General features: G+C 40.9%; 1 protein-coding gene across 1 annotated transcript in view; it reads left to right on the top strand.

Moving 5' to 3' along the window:
• csmd2 (CUB and Sushi multiple domains 2) overlaps positions 1-17413 on the top strand; it is a 691992-nt gene that overhangs the window by 54689 nt on the left and 619890 nt on the right. Inside the window, exon 2 of the mRNA XM_062030117.1 lies at positions 16507-16723. Within this exon, the coding sequence (XP_061886101.1) occupies positions 16507-16723 (217 nt within the window). The remainder of the gene's footprint in view (positions 1-16506; positions 16724-17413) is intronic.

Raw genomic sequence — 17413 nt, 5'->3', positions numbered from 1 at the left:
CCTCATGTATTATTGTCATAACGATATCACTGCAAAATGTTAGTTGCTAGTTCTATACTGTTTTTGTTCGAAACCACATAATAACTGTAATTGTGAAAAAAAAAATACACTAGGGATGTCCGATAATGGCTTTTTGCCGATATCCGATATTCCGATATTGTCCAACTCTTAATTACCGATACCGATATCAACCGATACCGATATATACAGTCGTGGAATCAACACATTATTATGCCTAATTTGGACAACCAGGTTTGGTGAAGATAAGGTCCTTTTTAGAAAAATTAATAAAATAAGATAAATAAATTAAAAACATTTTCTTGAATAAAAAAGAAAGTAAAACAATATAAAAACAGTTACATAGAAACTAGTAATGAATGAAAATGAGTCAAATTAACTGTTAAAGGTTAGTACTATTAGTGGAGCAGCAGCACGCACAATCATGTGTGCTTACGGACTGTATCCCTTGCAGACTGTATTGATATATATTGATATATAATGTAGGAACCAGAATATTAATAACAGAAAGACACAACCCTTTTGTGTGAATGAGTGTGAATGGGGGAGGGAGGTTTTTTGGGTTGGTGCACTAATTGTAAGTGTATCTTGTGTTTTTTATGTTGAATTAATAAAAAAAAATTTTTAAAAAACAAAAAAAACGATACTGATAATAAAAAACATTACCGATAATTTCCGATATTACATTTTAAAGCATTTATCGGCCGATAATATTGGACATCTCTAAAATACACATTCATCAAAAATATATGCTCTGTAAAACTGCTAATGGTAACATGAGCTAGCCAGTGGTGTTTTTGTTACATTTTGCCAAATAATTAAATATTCCAACACAGTGTTACTGTTCAAACTGCGTGTCGTGGTAAAGTGGCCACACATATGAAATACCTGCCTTGTTTTTAATGAATACTTAGGCCTGCTACGCTACTGTATTTGAACGTTGGTCTTTATGGTGGTACTTGTGGAGCACTTTTGTTTCCTGAGGTGAAAAAAAGTTAGAGAACTACTAGTTTTTTTGTTTTTTCTATTTAACTTTGAGCCTCGTTAAACGTTGTTTCAAAGTCCTCACCTTACCTGCCGTGTTGTGTCCCGACGTGCTGCACCACAATGTTAACGCCCCAAATCAAACTAATTGTTCCCCCGAGCTCCGTAGGTGCAAAAACTGCATTTTTATTATCTTTTTTGTAAGAAAGTGTGACTTTGTACTGTATTTTGCAGCACTGCTGCTCCCTTTAGATGCACACCAGAGGGGCTTGAGCGGAGGTCAGCGGCTAATTTCATAATGCACCTTGGGCAAGGCTTCAATTATTCATCCATGCCTGGAGCTCTGGATCTGTTAATCAAAGTCCGTGGGCATCTAAAGGAGTCATGAGAATAGTCTACTTCCTGCCCTAAGTTACTGATACTGTTCAACCATGGTACATAAAACACTACAACAATTGATGGATTCTCTCGCTCGGGGGTGTCCAAACTTTTTCACATGTAAGGTGTGTGTATGTATGTATATGTACAGTGGTGGTCAAAAGTGTACATACACTTGTAAAGAACATCATGTCATGGCTGTCTTGAGTTTCCAATCATTTCTACAACTCTTATTTTTTTTGTGATGTAGTGATTGGAGCACATACTTGTTGGTCACAAAAAAACATTCATGAAGTTTGCTTCTTTTATGAATTTATTTACTGAAAATGTGACAAAACAAATACAAACAGCAAAGTTAATATTTGCTTGCCAAGTTTCACTGCAATAAGGCGCTTTTGGTAGCCATCCACAAGCTTCTGCTTGAATTTTTGACCACTCCTCTTGACAAAATTGGTGCAGTTCAGCTAAATGTGTTGGTTTTCTGACATGGACTTGTTTCTTCAGCATTGTCCACACCTTTAAGTCAAGACTTTGGGAAGGCCATTCTAAAACCTTCATTCTAGCCTGATTTAGCCATTCCTTGACCACTTTTGAGGTGTGTTTGGGGTCATTGTCCTGTTGGAACACCCAACTGCGCCCAAGACCCAACCTCCGGGCTGATGATTTTAGCTTGTCCTGAAGAATTTGGAGGTAATCCTCCTTTTTCATTTACTCTCTGTAAAGCACCAGTTCCATTGGCAGCAAAACAGGCCCAGAGCATAATACTACCACCACCATGCTGGACGGTAGGTGTGGTGTTCCTGGGATTAAAGGCCTCACCATTTCTCCTCCAAACATATTGCTGGGTATTGTGGCCAATGATCCCAAACACACGTCAAAAGTGGTAAAGGAATGGCTAAATCAGGCTAGAATGAAGGTTTTAGAATGGCCTTCCCAAAGTCCTGACTTAAACGTGTGGACAATGCTGAAGAAACAAGTCCATGTCAGAAAACCAACACATTTAGCTGAACTGCACCAATTTTGTGAAGAGGAGTGGTCAAGTGGTCAAGCAGAAGCTTGTGGATGGCTACCAAAAGCGCCTTATTGCAGGTAAACTTGCCAAGGGACATGTAAGCAAATATTAACATTGCTGTATGTATACTTTTGACCCAGCACATTTGCTCACATGTTGAGTAGAGCCATAATAAATTCATAAAAGAAGCAAACTTCATGAATGTTTTTTTGTGACCAACAAGTATGTGCTCCAATCACTACATCACAAAAAAATAAGAGTTGTAGAAATGATTGGAAATTCAAGACAGCCATGACATGATGTTCTTTACAAGTGTATGTAAACTTTGGACCACGACTGTATGTATGTATTAGGGTTGTACCGTATACCGGTACTAGTATAGTATCGCGGTACTAATGAATCAAACATTTTATGAAAAGTACCAGTTCCCCATAACGGGCATTACAGCTCGTCGTCACGTCGGGAAATTGCTGGTTTTACGAGCACAGGAGCATGTTCGGCAGCGCACACACACAGAGTACTTACAAGCAGACACAGTGTATAGACAGAAAAGGGAGAATGGACGAATTTTGGCTTAAAAAGTAAAGATAAAGGTGAAGTTATAACACTGAAACACCCTCAGGAAGAGGTGCTTTAAGATCCATCCACAGTTGGCCGTGTTTTAGCTACTTCTAAATCACTAATCCTCGCCTCCATGGCGACAAATAAAGTGAGTTTCTTACAAGTATTATTATCACTGCAGGACGAGGAATATCTAAACATGCTTCACTACACACCGTAGGAGGATACAATAGCTCACCGGCGTCACAATGTAAACAAATGCCATGGGTGGATCTACACCTGACATCCACTGTAATGATACCAAGTACAAGAGCGTATTTAGTCGATACTACTATGATTACATCGATATATTTTATCGTCGCAAAATCGTTTTTCCTTTTTTAAGAATTAATATTATGTTTATAAACTCTGTAAATACGTCCCTGGACACATGAGGACTTTGAATATGACCAATGTATGATCCTGTAACTACTTGGTATCGAATCGATACCTAAATGTGTGGTATCATCCAAAACTAATGTAAAGTATCAAACAAGAGAAGAATAAGTGATTATTACATTTTAACAGAAGTGTAGATAGAACATGGTGAAACAGAAAATAAGCAGATATTAACCGTAGATCAGGGGTCACCAACGCGGTGCCCGCGGGCACCAGGTAGCCCGTAAGGACCAGATGAGTAGCCCGCTGGCACTTACCAGTGAGCTGCCTCTATTTTTTTAATTGTATTTATTTACTAGCAAGCTGGTCTCGCTTTGCTCGACATTTTTAATTCTAAGAGAGACAAAACTCAAATAGAATTTGAAAATCCAAGAAAATATTTTAAAGACTTGGTCTGCACTAACTGACAAAGAAACAGATAACAGATTTGGTGTCCAGTTCAAAGTGTGACATGATTTATTAAAAAATTTGAGAGTTGACTTTTGTACTTTACATGAGTTATTATTTGTACAAACATGGTGCAAAGTAATTCATGATTTGTTGAAAAATGTTAGTGGCTAGCTAGTTAAAATGGGATATTGTGATTTCACAAGACTGTCTTAGAAGTGATCATTTGAAAATGTTCAATTTGAAAAATGTGCACTTACAGAAAATATAAAAATAAAGTGTTGCATATTAATATTTATCTGTTTCTATATATATTTATTGTGATAAATCATTAAGATGATCAGTGTTTCCACAAAGATAAATATCATTAATTATTAATAATAACATAGAGTTAAAGGTAAATTGAGCAAATTGGCTATTTCTGGCAATTGATTTAAGTGTGTATCAAACTGGTAGCACTTCGCATTAATCAGTACCCAAGAAGTAGCTCTTGCTTTCAAAAAGGTTGGTGACCCCTGCCGTAGATGAACAAGTAGATTAATAATATTTTTTTTGTAGGTTGTCCTTCATAATGTAGACAAAATAATAGGTGTATAAATGACACAATATGTTACTGCATACGTCAGCAGACTAATTAGGAGTCTTTGTTTGTTTACTTACTACTAAAAGACAAGTTGTCTAGTATGTTCACTATTTTATCTAAGGACTAAATTGTTCTTCGAATACAATATTAAAAATATGTTTAATGTGCTCGAAGATTTTTTGTTAAAATGAAGCCAATAATGCAATTTTTTTTGGTCCCCTTTATTTAGAAAAGTAGCGAAATACATTTTGGTACCGGCAGACACGTTTGTTACTGGATACTTTCTAATACGCTTCGTGTAAGTAATATGCAACTATAATATTTTTGAAAAATGTTTTATACTGCAGTATTGTTCGATAAATATTTTAGATGTAAACGCATAAAAGCCGATACTTGTTTTTTGTTGACATTTTTTGTTAAAAAAAAAAAAGCCAGTAATGCCATTTTTGTGTGGTCCCCTTTATTTAGAAAAGTATCAAAATACATTTTGGTAACGGTACCAAAATATTGGTATGGAGACAACCCTACGTTGCAGTGGTAATTATTTATTGTGTGGTCAAAATACTCCATGACGATAATCTCATGATGCAGACACGTTTGTTACTGGATACTTTCTAATACGCTTCGTGTCAGTAATATGCAACTATAATATTTTTTGACAAATCTGATGTATTACTCTGCAGTATTGTTCGATAAACATTTTAGATGTAAACACATAAAAGCCGATACTTGTTTTTTGTTGACATTTTTTGATTTTTTTTTTGTTAAAACAAAGCCAGTGATGCCATTTTTTTGTGGTCCCCTTTATTTAGGAAAGTATCAAAATACATTTTGGTACCGGTACCAAAATATTGATATGGAGACAACCCTACGTTGCAGTGGTAATTATTTATTGTGTGGTCAAAATACTCCATGACGATAATCTCATGATGCAGACACGTTTGTTACTGGATACTTTATAATACGCTTTGTGTCAGTAATATGCAACTATAATATTTTTTGACAAATGTGATGTGTTGCACTGCAGTATTGTTCGATAAAGATTTTAGATGTAAACGCATAAAAGCCGATACTTGTTTTTTGTTGACATTGGTTGAAATAATGCAATTTTTTGGGGGTCCTCTTTATTTAGAAAAGTATCAAAATATCGAAATACATTTTGTTACCAACATATTATCGGGACAACCTTAGTGGCTACTAGTTGAAAAATATTTTCGTACTCTTTAATGCCTCTCTGTGTGTCACTTTTGCTTTTATTCCTGTGCATATAAACCTTGTTTAATTGTACTTATTATAGCCCCGATTGTTGACTGCAGGTCTTCTTTGTTTGATGTCACCAAGATGTGACGTTCGTTCCTTCTCCCCATGCCGTGTTTCTCGCTGGCCCGGTCGTCTTTTGTCACCGACGCCCCAAAGTCCTGTTATTGAGCGTTTACAAGAAGCCGTCGTGACCCCATTAGCTCCTCCGCCGCGCCGCTTGTATGAAGAATTGATTGGCGTTTGTCTGATTGAGGCCGCTAATGAAGGGAGATTATTGACCCAATTGGGTGCATGAAATAAGGTAGAGGTGGATGCGGAGCTTTTTACCTGGATATTAGTATTGACCCGATGTTAATGGGCAGGCTAGCTACCGACCTATTTTAAGGCTTTAATGGAAAACCCCCAGCATGATTGATGGCGTTGCTTTTCGCCCCCGTTTTCCTGCCTAAATGAGAGCCAGCATGATGAGACGGGGGTGCGTGGTCATTTCATCGCTCTTCACAGCTGCGTAACAAACCCGCTTGGGTCACTGTTAATTACAATAATGAACACCACCCCTCCCTCCCACGAAGAAAGAGCAGGATGCTACGCTGCATTGCATATTTTCACACCTGAATTGCATTTCATGCAAATTAGAAGTCACGCGCACGGCCCCAATGTTGTTTTATTTGCCGCCACAAACCGTGACTGAGATGCTGTTGTACTCGTTTAGCCGGTGAAGTCTTCGCTGCCTCTTGCTATCCGCACAGAGTACAATTTTACGTTGCGTTCCTTATAGAGATGTCCGATAATGGCTTTTTTGCCGATATTCCGATATTGTCCAATTCTTAATTACCGATTCCGATATCAACCGATACCGATATATACAGTCCTGGAATTAACACATTATTATGCCTAATTTTGTTGTGATGCCCCGCTGGATGCATTAAACAATGTAACAAGGTTTTCCAAAATAAATCAACTCAAGTTATGGAACAAAATGCCGACATGGCACTGCCATATTTATTATTGAAGTCACAAAGTGCATTATTTTTTTTTAACATGCCTCAAAACAGCAGCTTGGAATTTGGGACAGGTTGAGGTTGGGGGGGATAGGGGGTAGCGGGGGTGTATATTGTAGCGTCCCGGAAGAGTTAGTGCTGCAAGGGGTTCTGGGTATTTGTTCTGTTGTGTTACGGTGCGGATGTTCTCCCGAAATGTGTTTGTCATTCTTGTTTGGTGTGGCTTCACAGTGTGGCGCATATTTGTAACAGTGTTAAAGTTGTTTATGCGGCTACCCTCAGTGTGACCTGTATGGCTGTTGACCAAGTATGCAGTGTGTGTGTGTATATATATCCACACAGGGTGTGTGTGACGCGTCTAGTGCAGTAGAAGTAGAGAGATGTCTGTAGATAGTGCATGTTGCTTTCTGCTTGCTACTCTCTGCTTACAGCTACCGCCGCCAGCTAGCCCCCTTCGGGGGGTGAAAAGAGGAGCCGAGTGTGTAAGTCTCCTCCTGCTGGTACAAAGCCTCTCCACCACCAAGACTCCTTCAGTGCCTCCTCGTGGCCACACACGGATAAGGGTCTTTGCAGACCCCGAACTAAACTGAAGGGGATCTCGGAGCAGCAGTGGGCCCCAGAGACGTGGCGTATAGGCCCACCTTTGTGTGGAACACGCCCTGACGCCCGTCAACCCTGCCCCAACTATGGGTAAATAGCCCCATTGCCTTGTGGGTCAGCTTATTTAGGCAAAGGCTAAGGGAGCACACCCTGACAGAAAAGCAATGTGCTGAAGGCACCCCACAGCCATGTGGGTAAAACCGGGAGGCAGTATGGCTACGGGAGTAAACCCCAAATGAAAAATCTGTGCTCCGGGGACACACACATGGGCAGGTTTCCAGCAGACCGGATCTCTGGCAGTCCCCTGCAACTGCACTCACCTGAAGGTCGTCTCAAGTTTTTCTCGTGCCACTGGAATATGGTGGGTGTGGCCAAGATTGTGGGGGAAGGAACTGCGCGCACCATCCCTCACACAAATACACTCTTTGCGCAGGCTTCAGCTTCTTCCGAAAAGTCCTCTGGCGACAGGATAAAGCGACGGGGGCAGGTCAAGGATGTGACTGGGAGCTCCTAGCTTGAATCCTGCACAGAGGCGGCATGGGTGTGATGGTCGTTGTGAAGATTGGGATCAGGAACATGATCTTCCTTCGGCAGCTGCCCATGTGACTGAGCAGCCCTATTTAGGGTCCGCACTGCTCACCCCAAATTGGGGAAGGGTCTGGAAAAGGTGACCCAAAAATTGTCTGTTCCTCACACCTGGGTGGCAAACCGCAGCCACCAAGGCATCCCCTACTGCGGTCGAAAACATAACAAAGGAAAGCATATGACTATACACCTGGCTACCTGGAACGTCCGCACCCTCCTCGACACGCAGGATGGGACGGAGAGACCTCATAGACGGACGGCGCTCATTGCACATGAGCTCAAGAGATACAATGTCGACATCGCAGCACTCAGCGAAACTCGGTTGTCGGGTGAAGACTCCCTGACAGAAGTCGGCGAAGGCTACACCTTCTTCTGGAAGGGTCTCCCGGAAGGCGAACGTAGGCTCCATGGAGTTGGCTTTGCTGTAAAAAGCAAATTACTCAATAACATCCCAGAGTCCCCCCAAGGCATCAGTGAGCGGCTCATGACCTGGCGTATCCCCCTGGTGAAAGGCCGGTTTGCTACGCTACTCAGTGCGTATGCCCCTACCCTGGATGCTGATAGTAACATCAAAGATGCCTTCTACGAGTCTCTTGCGGCTGCCCTATCCAGAGTCCCTAAGTCCGATAAGCTTGTCCTCATGGGTGACTTCAATGCCCGAGTTGGCACAGATGCCCAGCTCTGGACTAAAATAATCGGGCCTCATGGATCTGGGAAAATAAACAACAACGGCATTCGACTCCTCTCTCTGTGCTCTGAGCACCAACTTCTCATCACTAACACAATTTTTCAGTTAAAAAAGAAATACATAACATCTTGGATGCACCCACGGTCCAAACATTGGCACCTGCTGGACTATATAATTACACGACAACAAGATCGACAAGACGTCTGCGTAACCAGGGCCTTACGTGGGGCTGAATGCTGGACTGACCACCGGCTGATCAGATCCAAGCTGAGGATGAAAATCCGACCCCCGCACAAGAAACAGCAGCCAAGAAAGCGACTGAACTGCAGGGCCCTGGATTCTCCAGAGTGTACATCTCACTACCGCAGCAAGCTAGCTGCGGGGCTTTCCACCTTGGAGGATTACGGTACCACCTGTGACATGGACAATGAGTGGGCAAAACTGAGGTCAACATTACATCAAGCTGCCTCTGAAACCATCGGCTTTACTCAGAAGCACCATCAAGACTGGTTCGACAACAGCTCGGTAGAAATACAGGAGCTGCTGGACGCCAAGCGCAAAGCCCATGCTGCCCTGCTCTCCAACCCTCACTCTCCATCACTCCTCCACCATTATAAAACAACCAGAGCTGAGACACAGAAACAACTGCGGTTCATGGAAAATGAGTGGTGGCTCAAAAAAGCCCAGGAGATCCGGGGATATGCAGATGCTAATAATACCTACGCATTCTACGCTGCTGCAAAATCCATCTATGGCCCACAAAAGCGAAGCATCGCTCCAGTAAGATCCGCAGACGGACACGTGTTATTCAAGGATAAACAACAAATTCTTGAGCGTTGGGCTGAGCACTTCGACTCACTGCTCAATAAAATAAACCCCTCTGATCCATCAGTGCTCAATGCACTCCCAGATCTCCCGCCTTCTCCCTTCCTTGATGATCCCCCCATGTTCAGTGAGGTCCTTACTGCAATCAGGAGCCTCAAAAACAACAAGAGCCCTGGCCCTGACGGAATTCCGGCTGAGATACTGAAGAAGGGAGGCTATCTACTGAAGCGGAAGCTGTTTCATTTCATACTAGCCATCTGGCACAGGGAGGCCCTGCCTCAAGAATGGAAAGACAGCAACATTGTCACCATCTACAAGAAGAAAGGAGATAAATCATCTTGTGGAAACAGTCGTGGTATCTCCCTTCTCTCAGTGGCCGGCAAGGTACTTGCGAAAATTATGCTTTCTCGCCTTTCATTTCTAGCAGAGGGCATCCTCCCAGAGACACAGTGTGGCTTCAGAAAGAACCGAAGTACACTAGACATGATCTTCGCTGCCCGTCAAATCCAGGAGAAATGCAGGGAACAAAACAAGGACCTCTACATTACCTTTATTGACCTCACCAAGGCCTTTGACACAGTTGACCGTGATTTGCTCTGGAGCATCCTCAGGAAGTTTGGTGTCCCCCCCAAGTTTCTCAGCATCCTAAAACAGTTTCACGATGGTATGCAGGCCTGTGTACTTGTAGGCAGTGAACAGTCCCCCTCTTTCCCAGTGAAAGTAGGGGTGAAGCAGGGGTGTGTACTGGCCCCAGCGATCTTCAATCTTTTCCTGGCAGCAGCCACACTCCTATTCCGCCAGTCCATCACAAAGGATAGTGGTGTCTCCATCGAGTTTCGCCTGGATGGGAGCCTATTCAACATCCGGCGCCTACAGGCAAAGACGAAGATGTCAGGCACCAACATCCAGGAGCTGCAATATGCAGACGACTGCGCACTCCTCGCCCACACTCCTGATGCCATGCAGCATGCACTAGACACCATGTCATCAGTCTACCGCTCACTAGGTCTGGTGATCAACATCCAGAAAACAGAGGTTCTCATCCAGGAGAGGTCCCCATCCCCTACACCCCCTGTCTTTACCATCAGCGGCACACCCCTCAAACTCGTTGAGCAATTTTGCTACCTCGGCAGTACTCTGACCCCAACATGCCAGATCGATGATGACATCCAGGCTCGTATCAACTCAGCCTCCTCTGCCTTTGGAAGACTGCGCTCCCGGGTGTTTGAAAACAACCACCTTCGAACCTCAACGAAAGTGTCTGTCTGCAGGGCGGTGTGTGTTTCAACTCTGCTGTATGGGTCAGAAGCCTGGACAATATACCGCAGACACATCCGCTGCCTTGATGCATTTAACATCAGATGTCTCCAACGCATTCTTGGCATCACATGGCAGGATCGAGTTCCTCATACGGACATCTTACAGCGCACTGAGTCCATGAGCATAGAGGCCACCCTGGCACAGCGACAACTCCGGTGGGTTGGTCACACCATCCGGATGCCAGGACACCGTTTGCCTCGTCAGATGCTTTATGGTCAGCTCCTTTCAGCCAGCAGAAAGCCCGGAGGACAAAAGCTGCGGTACAAAGACCAACTGAAAGGGATATTGAAGAGGTGCAACATCAAACCCTACGAACTTGAGACAACTGCAGCCAATCGATCGTTGTGGCGCTCGCTATGCCATGACGGGGTCATGTATCTGGAGGAGTGTCGGAACCAACACCGGAGGGATCAGCGGAGGCGAAGACACCACCATGCAGTTCCAGAACCATCCCAGCCCCCTGATCCAGGCCTGACATGTCCCCACTGTAGCAGGACGTGTGGTTCCAGGATCGGACTTCATAGTCATATGGAGTGGCATCGTCGTCAGCAACGATAGCCACCGACCAGAGCAACAAAATGGAAGCTACGTCATCTTCGACTACGATGGACCGCCTAAGCAAGCAAGCAAGCATGCATTCCATTCACTTGTGTGTGTGAAAAGCCGTATATATTATGTGATTGGGCCGGCACGCAAAGGCAGTGCCTTTAAGGTTTATTGGCGCTCTGTACTTCTCCCTACGTCCGTGTACACGGCGGCGTTTTAAAAAGTCATACATTTTACTTTTGGAAACCGATACCGATAATTTCCAATATTACATTTTAAAGCATTTATCGGCCGGTAATATCGGCTGTCCGATATTATCGGACATCTCTAGTTGCTTACAATACAACACTTCACCCTGGACAATGAGCATATGCACCCCCCCAAACCCAAACACACACACACCCACCCGCCCAACGCCGTAGCTCCCACTCCCTCCCCTCTGTTGCAAGTTTTGTTGATTCTATGTAACATGTCTGTGTGTGCTACAGCTATGAGGTATTTTTCCTTGGCCTCAGTCTGGACTCCCTCCCTGGAGTCCAGCCTTTGACTGAATATTTGTTTTTTACTTTTTAATTGGGAAGGATTCAGTTCATAAAAATTCATATCGAAATCAAACATTTTGATATGCAACCTGAAAGCCAAAAAACTTGTGTTTTTTTAACGTGCATGGATTGATAATACAATTGTACAAAACAAACGTCACGTCCACATTTTGTGCTGTATTGTTTGTTCTATTTGAGTAATTTGAGCGCAACAGATAACAGATGCCCTCCAATTATTCCATCCTAATTACATTGTTATGCCGGCTGCATTATGATTTAGGTCTCTGGCTCAAGCAAACAAAGGGAGTGCACTCATTTTTTATTAATAGCATGTATTGTTGCATGACATTCTAATTTAGTCCTGCAGTGAGAATATCTAAGTGTGCAGCTCTGCCAGAAAAATGGAATTGTATTAGGACTTGACACGTTGCTGTTGGCTTTGGGCTTAAAAGTGGTCCATCATTTTGTGATCTGTAGTCAGGTTTTGGCTGAAAATGAGAGAACATACAGTATATTAAACTTTACCAAGATAACGCTGAGTCCCATTAATTTGCAAAATAATATTGTGTGTGAGTGTATGTGTGCGCATATATATGTATCTATATGTATGTGTGTATATATGTACTGTATGTAGGTGTTTGTATATATTTATATATGTATATATGTGTATATATGTACTGTATGTAGGTGTTTGTGTATATTTATATGTGTATATATGTACTGTATGTAGGTGTTTGTGTATATTTATATATGTATTTGTGTGTATATGTATTTATGTACAGTATATAATGTATGTATGTGTGTATGTGTATATGTATGTATGTGTCTATGTGTATATGTATAATGTATGTATATATACATATATATATATATATATATATATATATATATATATATATATATATATATATATATATATATATATATATATATATATATATATATATATGTCTTAATTAGATTATCCAAAAAATAGTGCTCGATACCGTGGTAGAGCGTAATATGTATGTGTGGGAAAAAAATCACAAGACTATTTCATCTCTACAGGCCTGTTTCATGAGGGGTTTCCTCAATCCTCAGGAGATTTTAATGGAAGCATTCACATACCATGGTTTATATAGGGCACAGAGCGGGTGGGTACAGGCAGACGTGGGAGCGTGGTGATTGACTCATGTGTTACCTAGGAGGTGTTTCCTTCTGTGACGGCATGCTGATACAATTTCGCTGCGCTTGTTGAGGGATGACAACTCTGGACTGTATATGATAAACAGTTTCTCTTTTAAGCATAGGTTGCATCTTTTGTTACCACTGTTGTAAGGTGTGCTGGATGCAAGAATTTGCCATGTTATTGAGTATTCAACATTATTGTCTTTGAGATTCCAAATGTGTTTGCTGAGTTCTGTAGTGTTCCGGAGTCTTTTGCATCTGAAAGAGGCTTTGTGATTGTTCCATCTGGTTTTGAATTCTCCCTCAGTTAATCCTACGTATGTGTCGGATGTGTTACTGTCCTTGCGAATTACCTTTGCTTGGTAAACAACTGATGATTGTAAGCACCCCCCGTTGAGAGGGCAATCAGGTTTCTTGCGGCAGTTACAGCTTTTGTCGGTTTTGGAGTCGTTCTGCCTGGTGGTGGGCGGCTCCTTTTCAATTGCTTTATTGTGGTTTGAAATGATTTGTCGCATGCAGCTGTAGCTCAATTTAATGTTGTTCTTGTTGAATACTTTTCTTAGGGTGTTGCCTTTGGGGAAGTGTTTGTCGATCAGGGTGAGGAATTTGTGGCCAATATTAGTTGAGACATTTTTGCTGTATGGGGGGTTGTACCAGATAATGTTTCGTTTTCTGCTCCTTTTTGGTTGGTTTCCTGGCGTGGGTTCGTAGGTGAGGGTGAAGTTGTAGCCGCATTCATCAAGTGCTTTTTGGTACGGGGGGGTTGCTTTGTCGAATTCAGCTTTGCTAGATGACAGCATCGATAGTCTTTTATTAATTCCGGTAGGTATTCTTTTCGTGGTGGTGGGTGGGTGGTTGCTGTCATGGTGCACGTATTGGAGTGTTGTGTTGGGTTTCGTGAATGGTTGGTAGCTGTTATTCCTCAGGTTGAAAGTGACGTCGAGGAAGTTGACGGTTTGCTTGTTGGCTTCAATTGTGATCCGTAGACCGTTCTCCTTGAAGATTTGGCATATACGCTTCTTGGTATTCTCGCTGCTCCTTGGCGAGGCGCGACACACTGCCAGTCCGTCATCACGGTAAATACCAAGGTTCAGGTTGAGGCTAGCGAGCTGGGAGAGGAGGAAACTCCCAACAAGTTCGCCCGTTTCTGCTCCGTCGAAACTCCCCATAGTGACGTCGAATGTTGAATTGTTCTTTTTTTGCCATGGTGTACCGTTGCGGAAGAGTATGGAGTTCTTTGCGTGGATGATGATGTTTCTTTCGTTGCCTGTGATTGAGTCGTAGTCCGAGGCAAAGTCTAGTGCTTTGGTCAGTAGGTCTTGCGTGATGGAAGGGTAAAATTCTTCGACATCGAAGGAGATGAAGTTGTGCTGTTGTTTGTCTTGGATGCTGCTGAACAATTTGATTACTGCTGCTGTATTTCTCCATTGGTTGAGTGGGGTTTTGTCTGTAATTTTTGTGTTGATTCTGTCCAGGATTGTTTTGCTGATTTTTCCTATTTCGGATTTAGTTGGGTTTAGTTGCTCATTGGCACAGAAGGCTAATTGATGATTAGAAAACCCTTGTGCAATCATGTTCACACATCTGAAAACAGTTTAGCTCATTACAGAAGCTACAAAACTGACCTTCCTTTGAGCAGATTGAGTTTCTGGAGCATCACATTTGTGGGGTCATTTAAACGCTCAAAATGGCCAGAAAAAGAGAACTTTCATCTGAAACTCGACAGTCTATTCTTGTTCTTAGAAATGAAGGCTATTCCACAAAATTGTTTGGGTGACCCCAAACTTTTGAACGGTAGTGTGTATATATATATATATATATATATATATATATATATATATATATATATATATATATATATATATATATATATATATATATATATATATATATATATATATGTATATATATGTATATGTATATATATGTATATATATGTATATGTATATATATGTATATATATGTATATGTATATATATATATATATGTATATGTATATATATATATATATATATATATATATATATATATGTATATGTATATGTATATGTATATGTATATGTATATATATATATATATATATATATATATATATATATATATATATGTATGTATATATATATATGTATATATATATATATATATATATATATATATATATATATATATATATGTATATATATATATATATATATATATATATATATATATATATATATATATATATATATATATATATATATATATATTTACATATGCACACGCATATATATGTATGTGTGTATGTATGTTTCCAATAAGCATTGATATATTTTTTGGGGATATAAATAAATGCCGTAAAACGCTTAAAATGTATTAGCTTAATCTAAGGGTCGCTATACGATAATTTAGATTCATCACAATTAAATGTAATTCTTAGCATTCTACAGAGTGCCACATAGTTCTTCAAATATTGCACATTGACTTTGCTGCAGGTGTTTTAAATTTGCATAATCTATAAATGTTTGGCCCAATTTATGTCTTATATGTATTAAAGTCCAGTCTTATTTTCATTTATTTTATTGCGGCGATAGATAGATATTTACCGAGCGGGACTTGCGTCGGGTGATATTTCATGCTTATAGGGCTCTAATTATGTTAAAAATGTATCTAAAAAGTTTTAAACAGTTTTTATGCTCAATGAAAACATTTGATTTATTCATAACAAACCTACTTGGTGGAAATGTGTTTACGGCCGTCAGACTTGGAATCAATTAGCCGTGATAAACGGGAGACGGCTACATTTTGCACTCTCGTTAACACAACCTGTGACTGTCATAAAAAAGTCAAACGGTGATGCCATCCTCATTCCTGAAAACACACCAAAAAACAGGTGCTCTGAAATCATAGCTGTGTTCCAATAAGTGTCAATCACCTCTGCACTACTAAATATTATTGCATTTACGAAACAATAACATGCATGCATGTATACAAAATCCGAAACAAGTGAAGTTGGCATGTGTAAATAAAAAGAGAATACAATGATTTGCAAATCCTTTTCAACGTATAATCAATTGAATAGACTGCAAAGACAAGATCTTTAATGTTCACACTGAGAAGTTTACTGTTTTTTTTGCAAATAATCATTAACTTAGAATTTAATGGCAGCAACACATTGCAAAAAAAGTTGGCACAGTGTCTTTGTTACCACTGTGTTACATGGCCTTTCCTTTTAACAACACTCAGTAAACGTTTGGGAACTGAGGAGACACATTTTTGAAGCTTTTCAGGTGGAAATATTTCCCATTCTTGCTTGAGGCAGGCCAGTCTAGTACCCGCACTCTTTTACTATGAAGCCACGCTGTTGTAACACGTGGCTTGGCATTGTCTTGCTGTAATAAGCAGGGGCGTCCATGATAACGTTGCTTGGATGGCAACATATGTTGCTCCAAAACCTGTATGTACCTTTCAGCATTAATGGTGCCTTAACAGATGTGTAAATTACCCATGTTTTTGGCCACTAATACACCCCCATACCACCACAGATGCTGGCTTTTATGCTACAACCTTTGTTTAAATGTATACATTTCTCCATTAAATGAATGCACTTTGTCCTTTTTGTCCCCCACCAGGTCAGAACTGCAGTTACACACTACACAGTTCCAACGGGACGATAGAAAGCCCTGGCTACCCGTACGGCTATCCCAACTACGCCAACTGCACGTGGGTGATTGTAGCGGCCGAGCACAATCGGATACAGCTGGTGTTTCTCGGCTTCGCCCTGGAGGAGGACTTTGACATCCTGTCCGTTTACGACGGGCCACCCAGTCCGGGGAACCTGCGGACAAGGTAGGCCTGAAGTCTTCACGTTTTATTCAAAGACCCTGCAGTGAGATGTTGCTGCGCTTTGTCGTTGACTTACTGATGCACGTCTTTTTGTTTGGTTCATGGTTGGAGATTAACCTGCTTTGGCCAAAGTAAATAGTAAAGACCCAAATCCTGAACACAATCAAAAACCGTTGAATTACGTGTAATAACTCTTTATCATAGGGGTGTCCTGATGCAACTTGTTCACTTACGATAGATTCGAGATTCAAGATTGTTTATTGTCATATGCACAGTTAAACAGACAGTTTGCCGTACAATGAAAATCTTACTTTGCTAGTCCACCCTTCAACAAGTCACACGGTACTTAGCTAAAATAAAAATAAAAAAAATCTATATACAAGGCACAGTAAGTAAAATTACATTATTGCACATTCTGATTGAATACTAAATACTACAATACTAAATTGAAGCTTTGAGTATTGGCGTTATGAGTTCGATACAATATCAGCACGAGTCATAGTCCATACCACATTTTCCGTATTGATAGCTTTGAACCCTGCGTCTTATACAGAGGTGCGTCTAATCTATGGATTCTTCATCGCCAACGGCAAAAATATGAAATGAATTAAGCAAAGAAGTCAATGTACTAAAATAATTCACTTTAAGGAACTGTTTAGACTCAAAGTGTTTACAAAGAACAAAGATTACGAA

Source organism: Entelurus aequoreus, linkage group LG20, assembly GCF_033978785.1.
Source record: "Entelurus aequoreus isolate RoL-2023_Sb linkage group LG20, RoL_Eaeq_v1.1, whole genome shotgun sequence".
Lineage (NCBI taxonomy): Eukaryota > Metazoa > Chordata > Actinopteri > Syngnathiformes > Syngnathidae > Entelurus > Entelurus aequoreus.
Note: the sequence above shows the minus strand (reverse complement) of the source record. Positions and strands in the feature narration are given on the sequence as shown.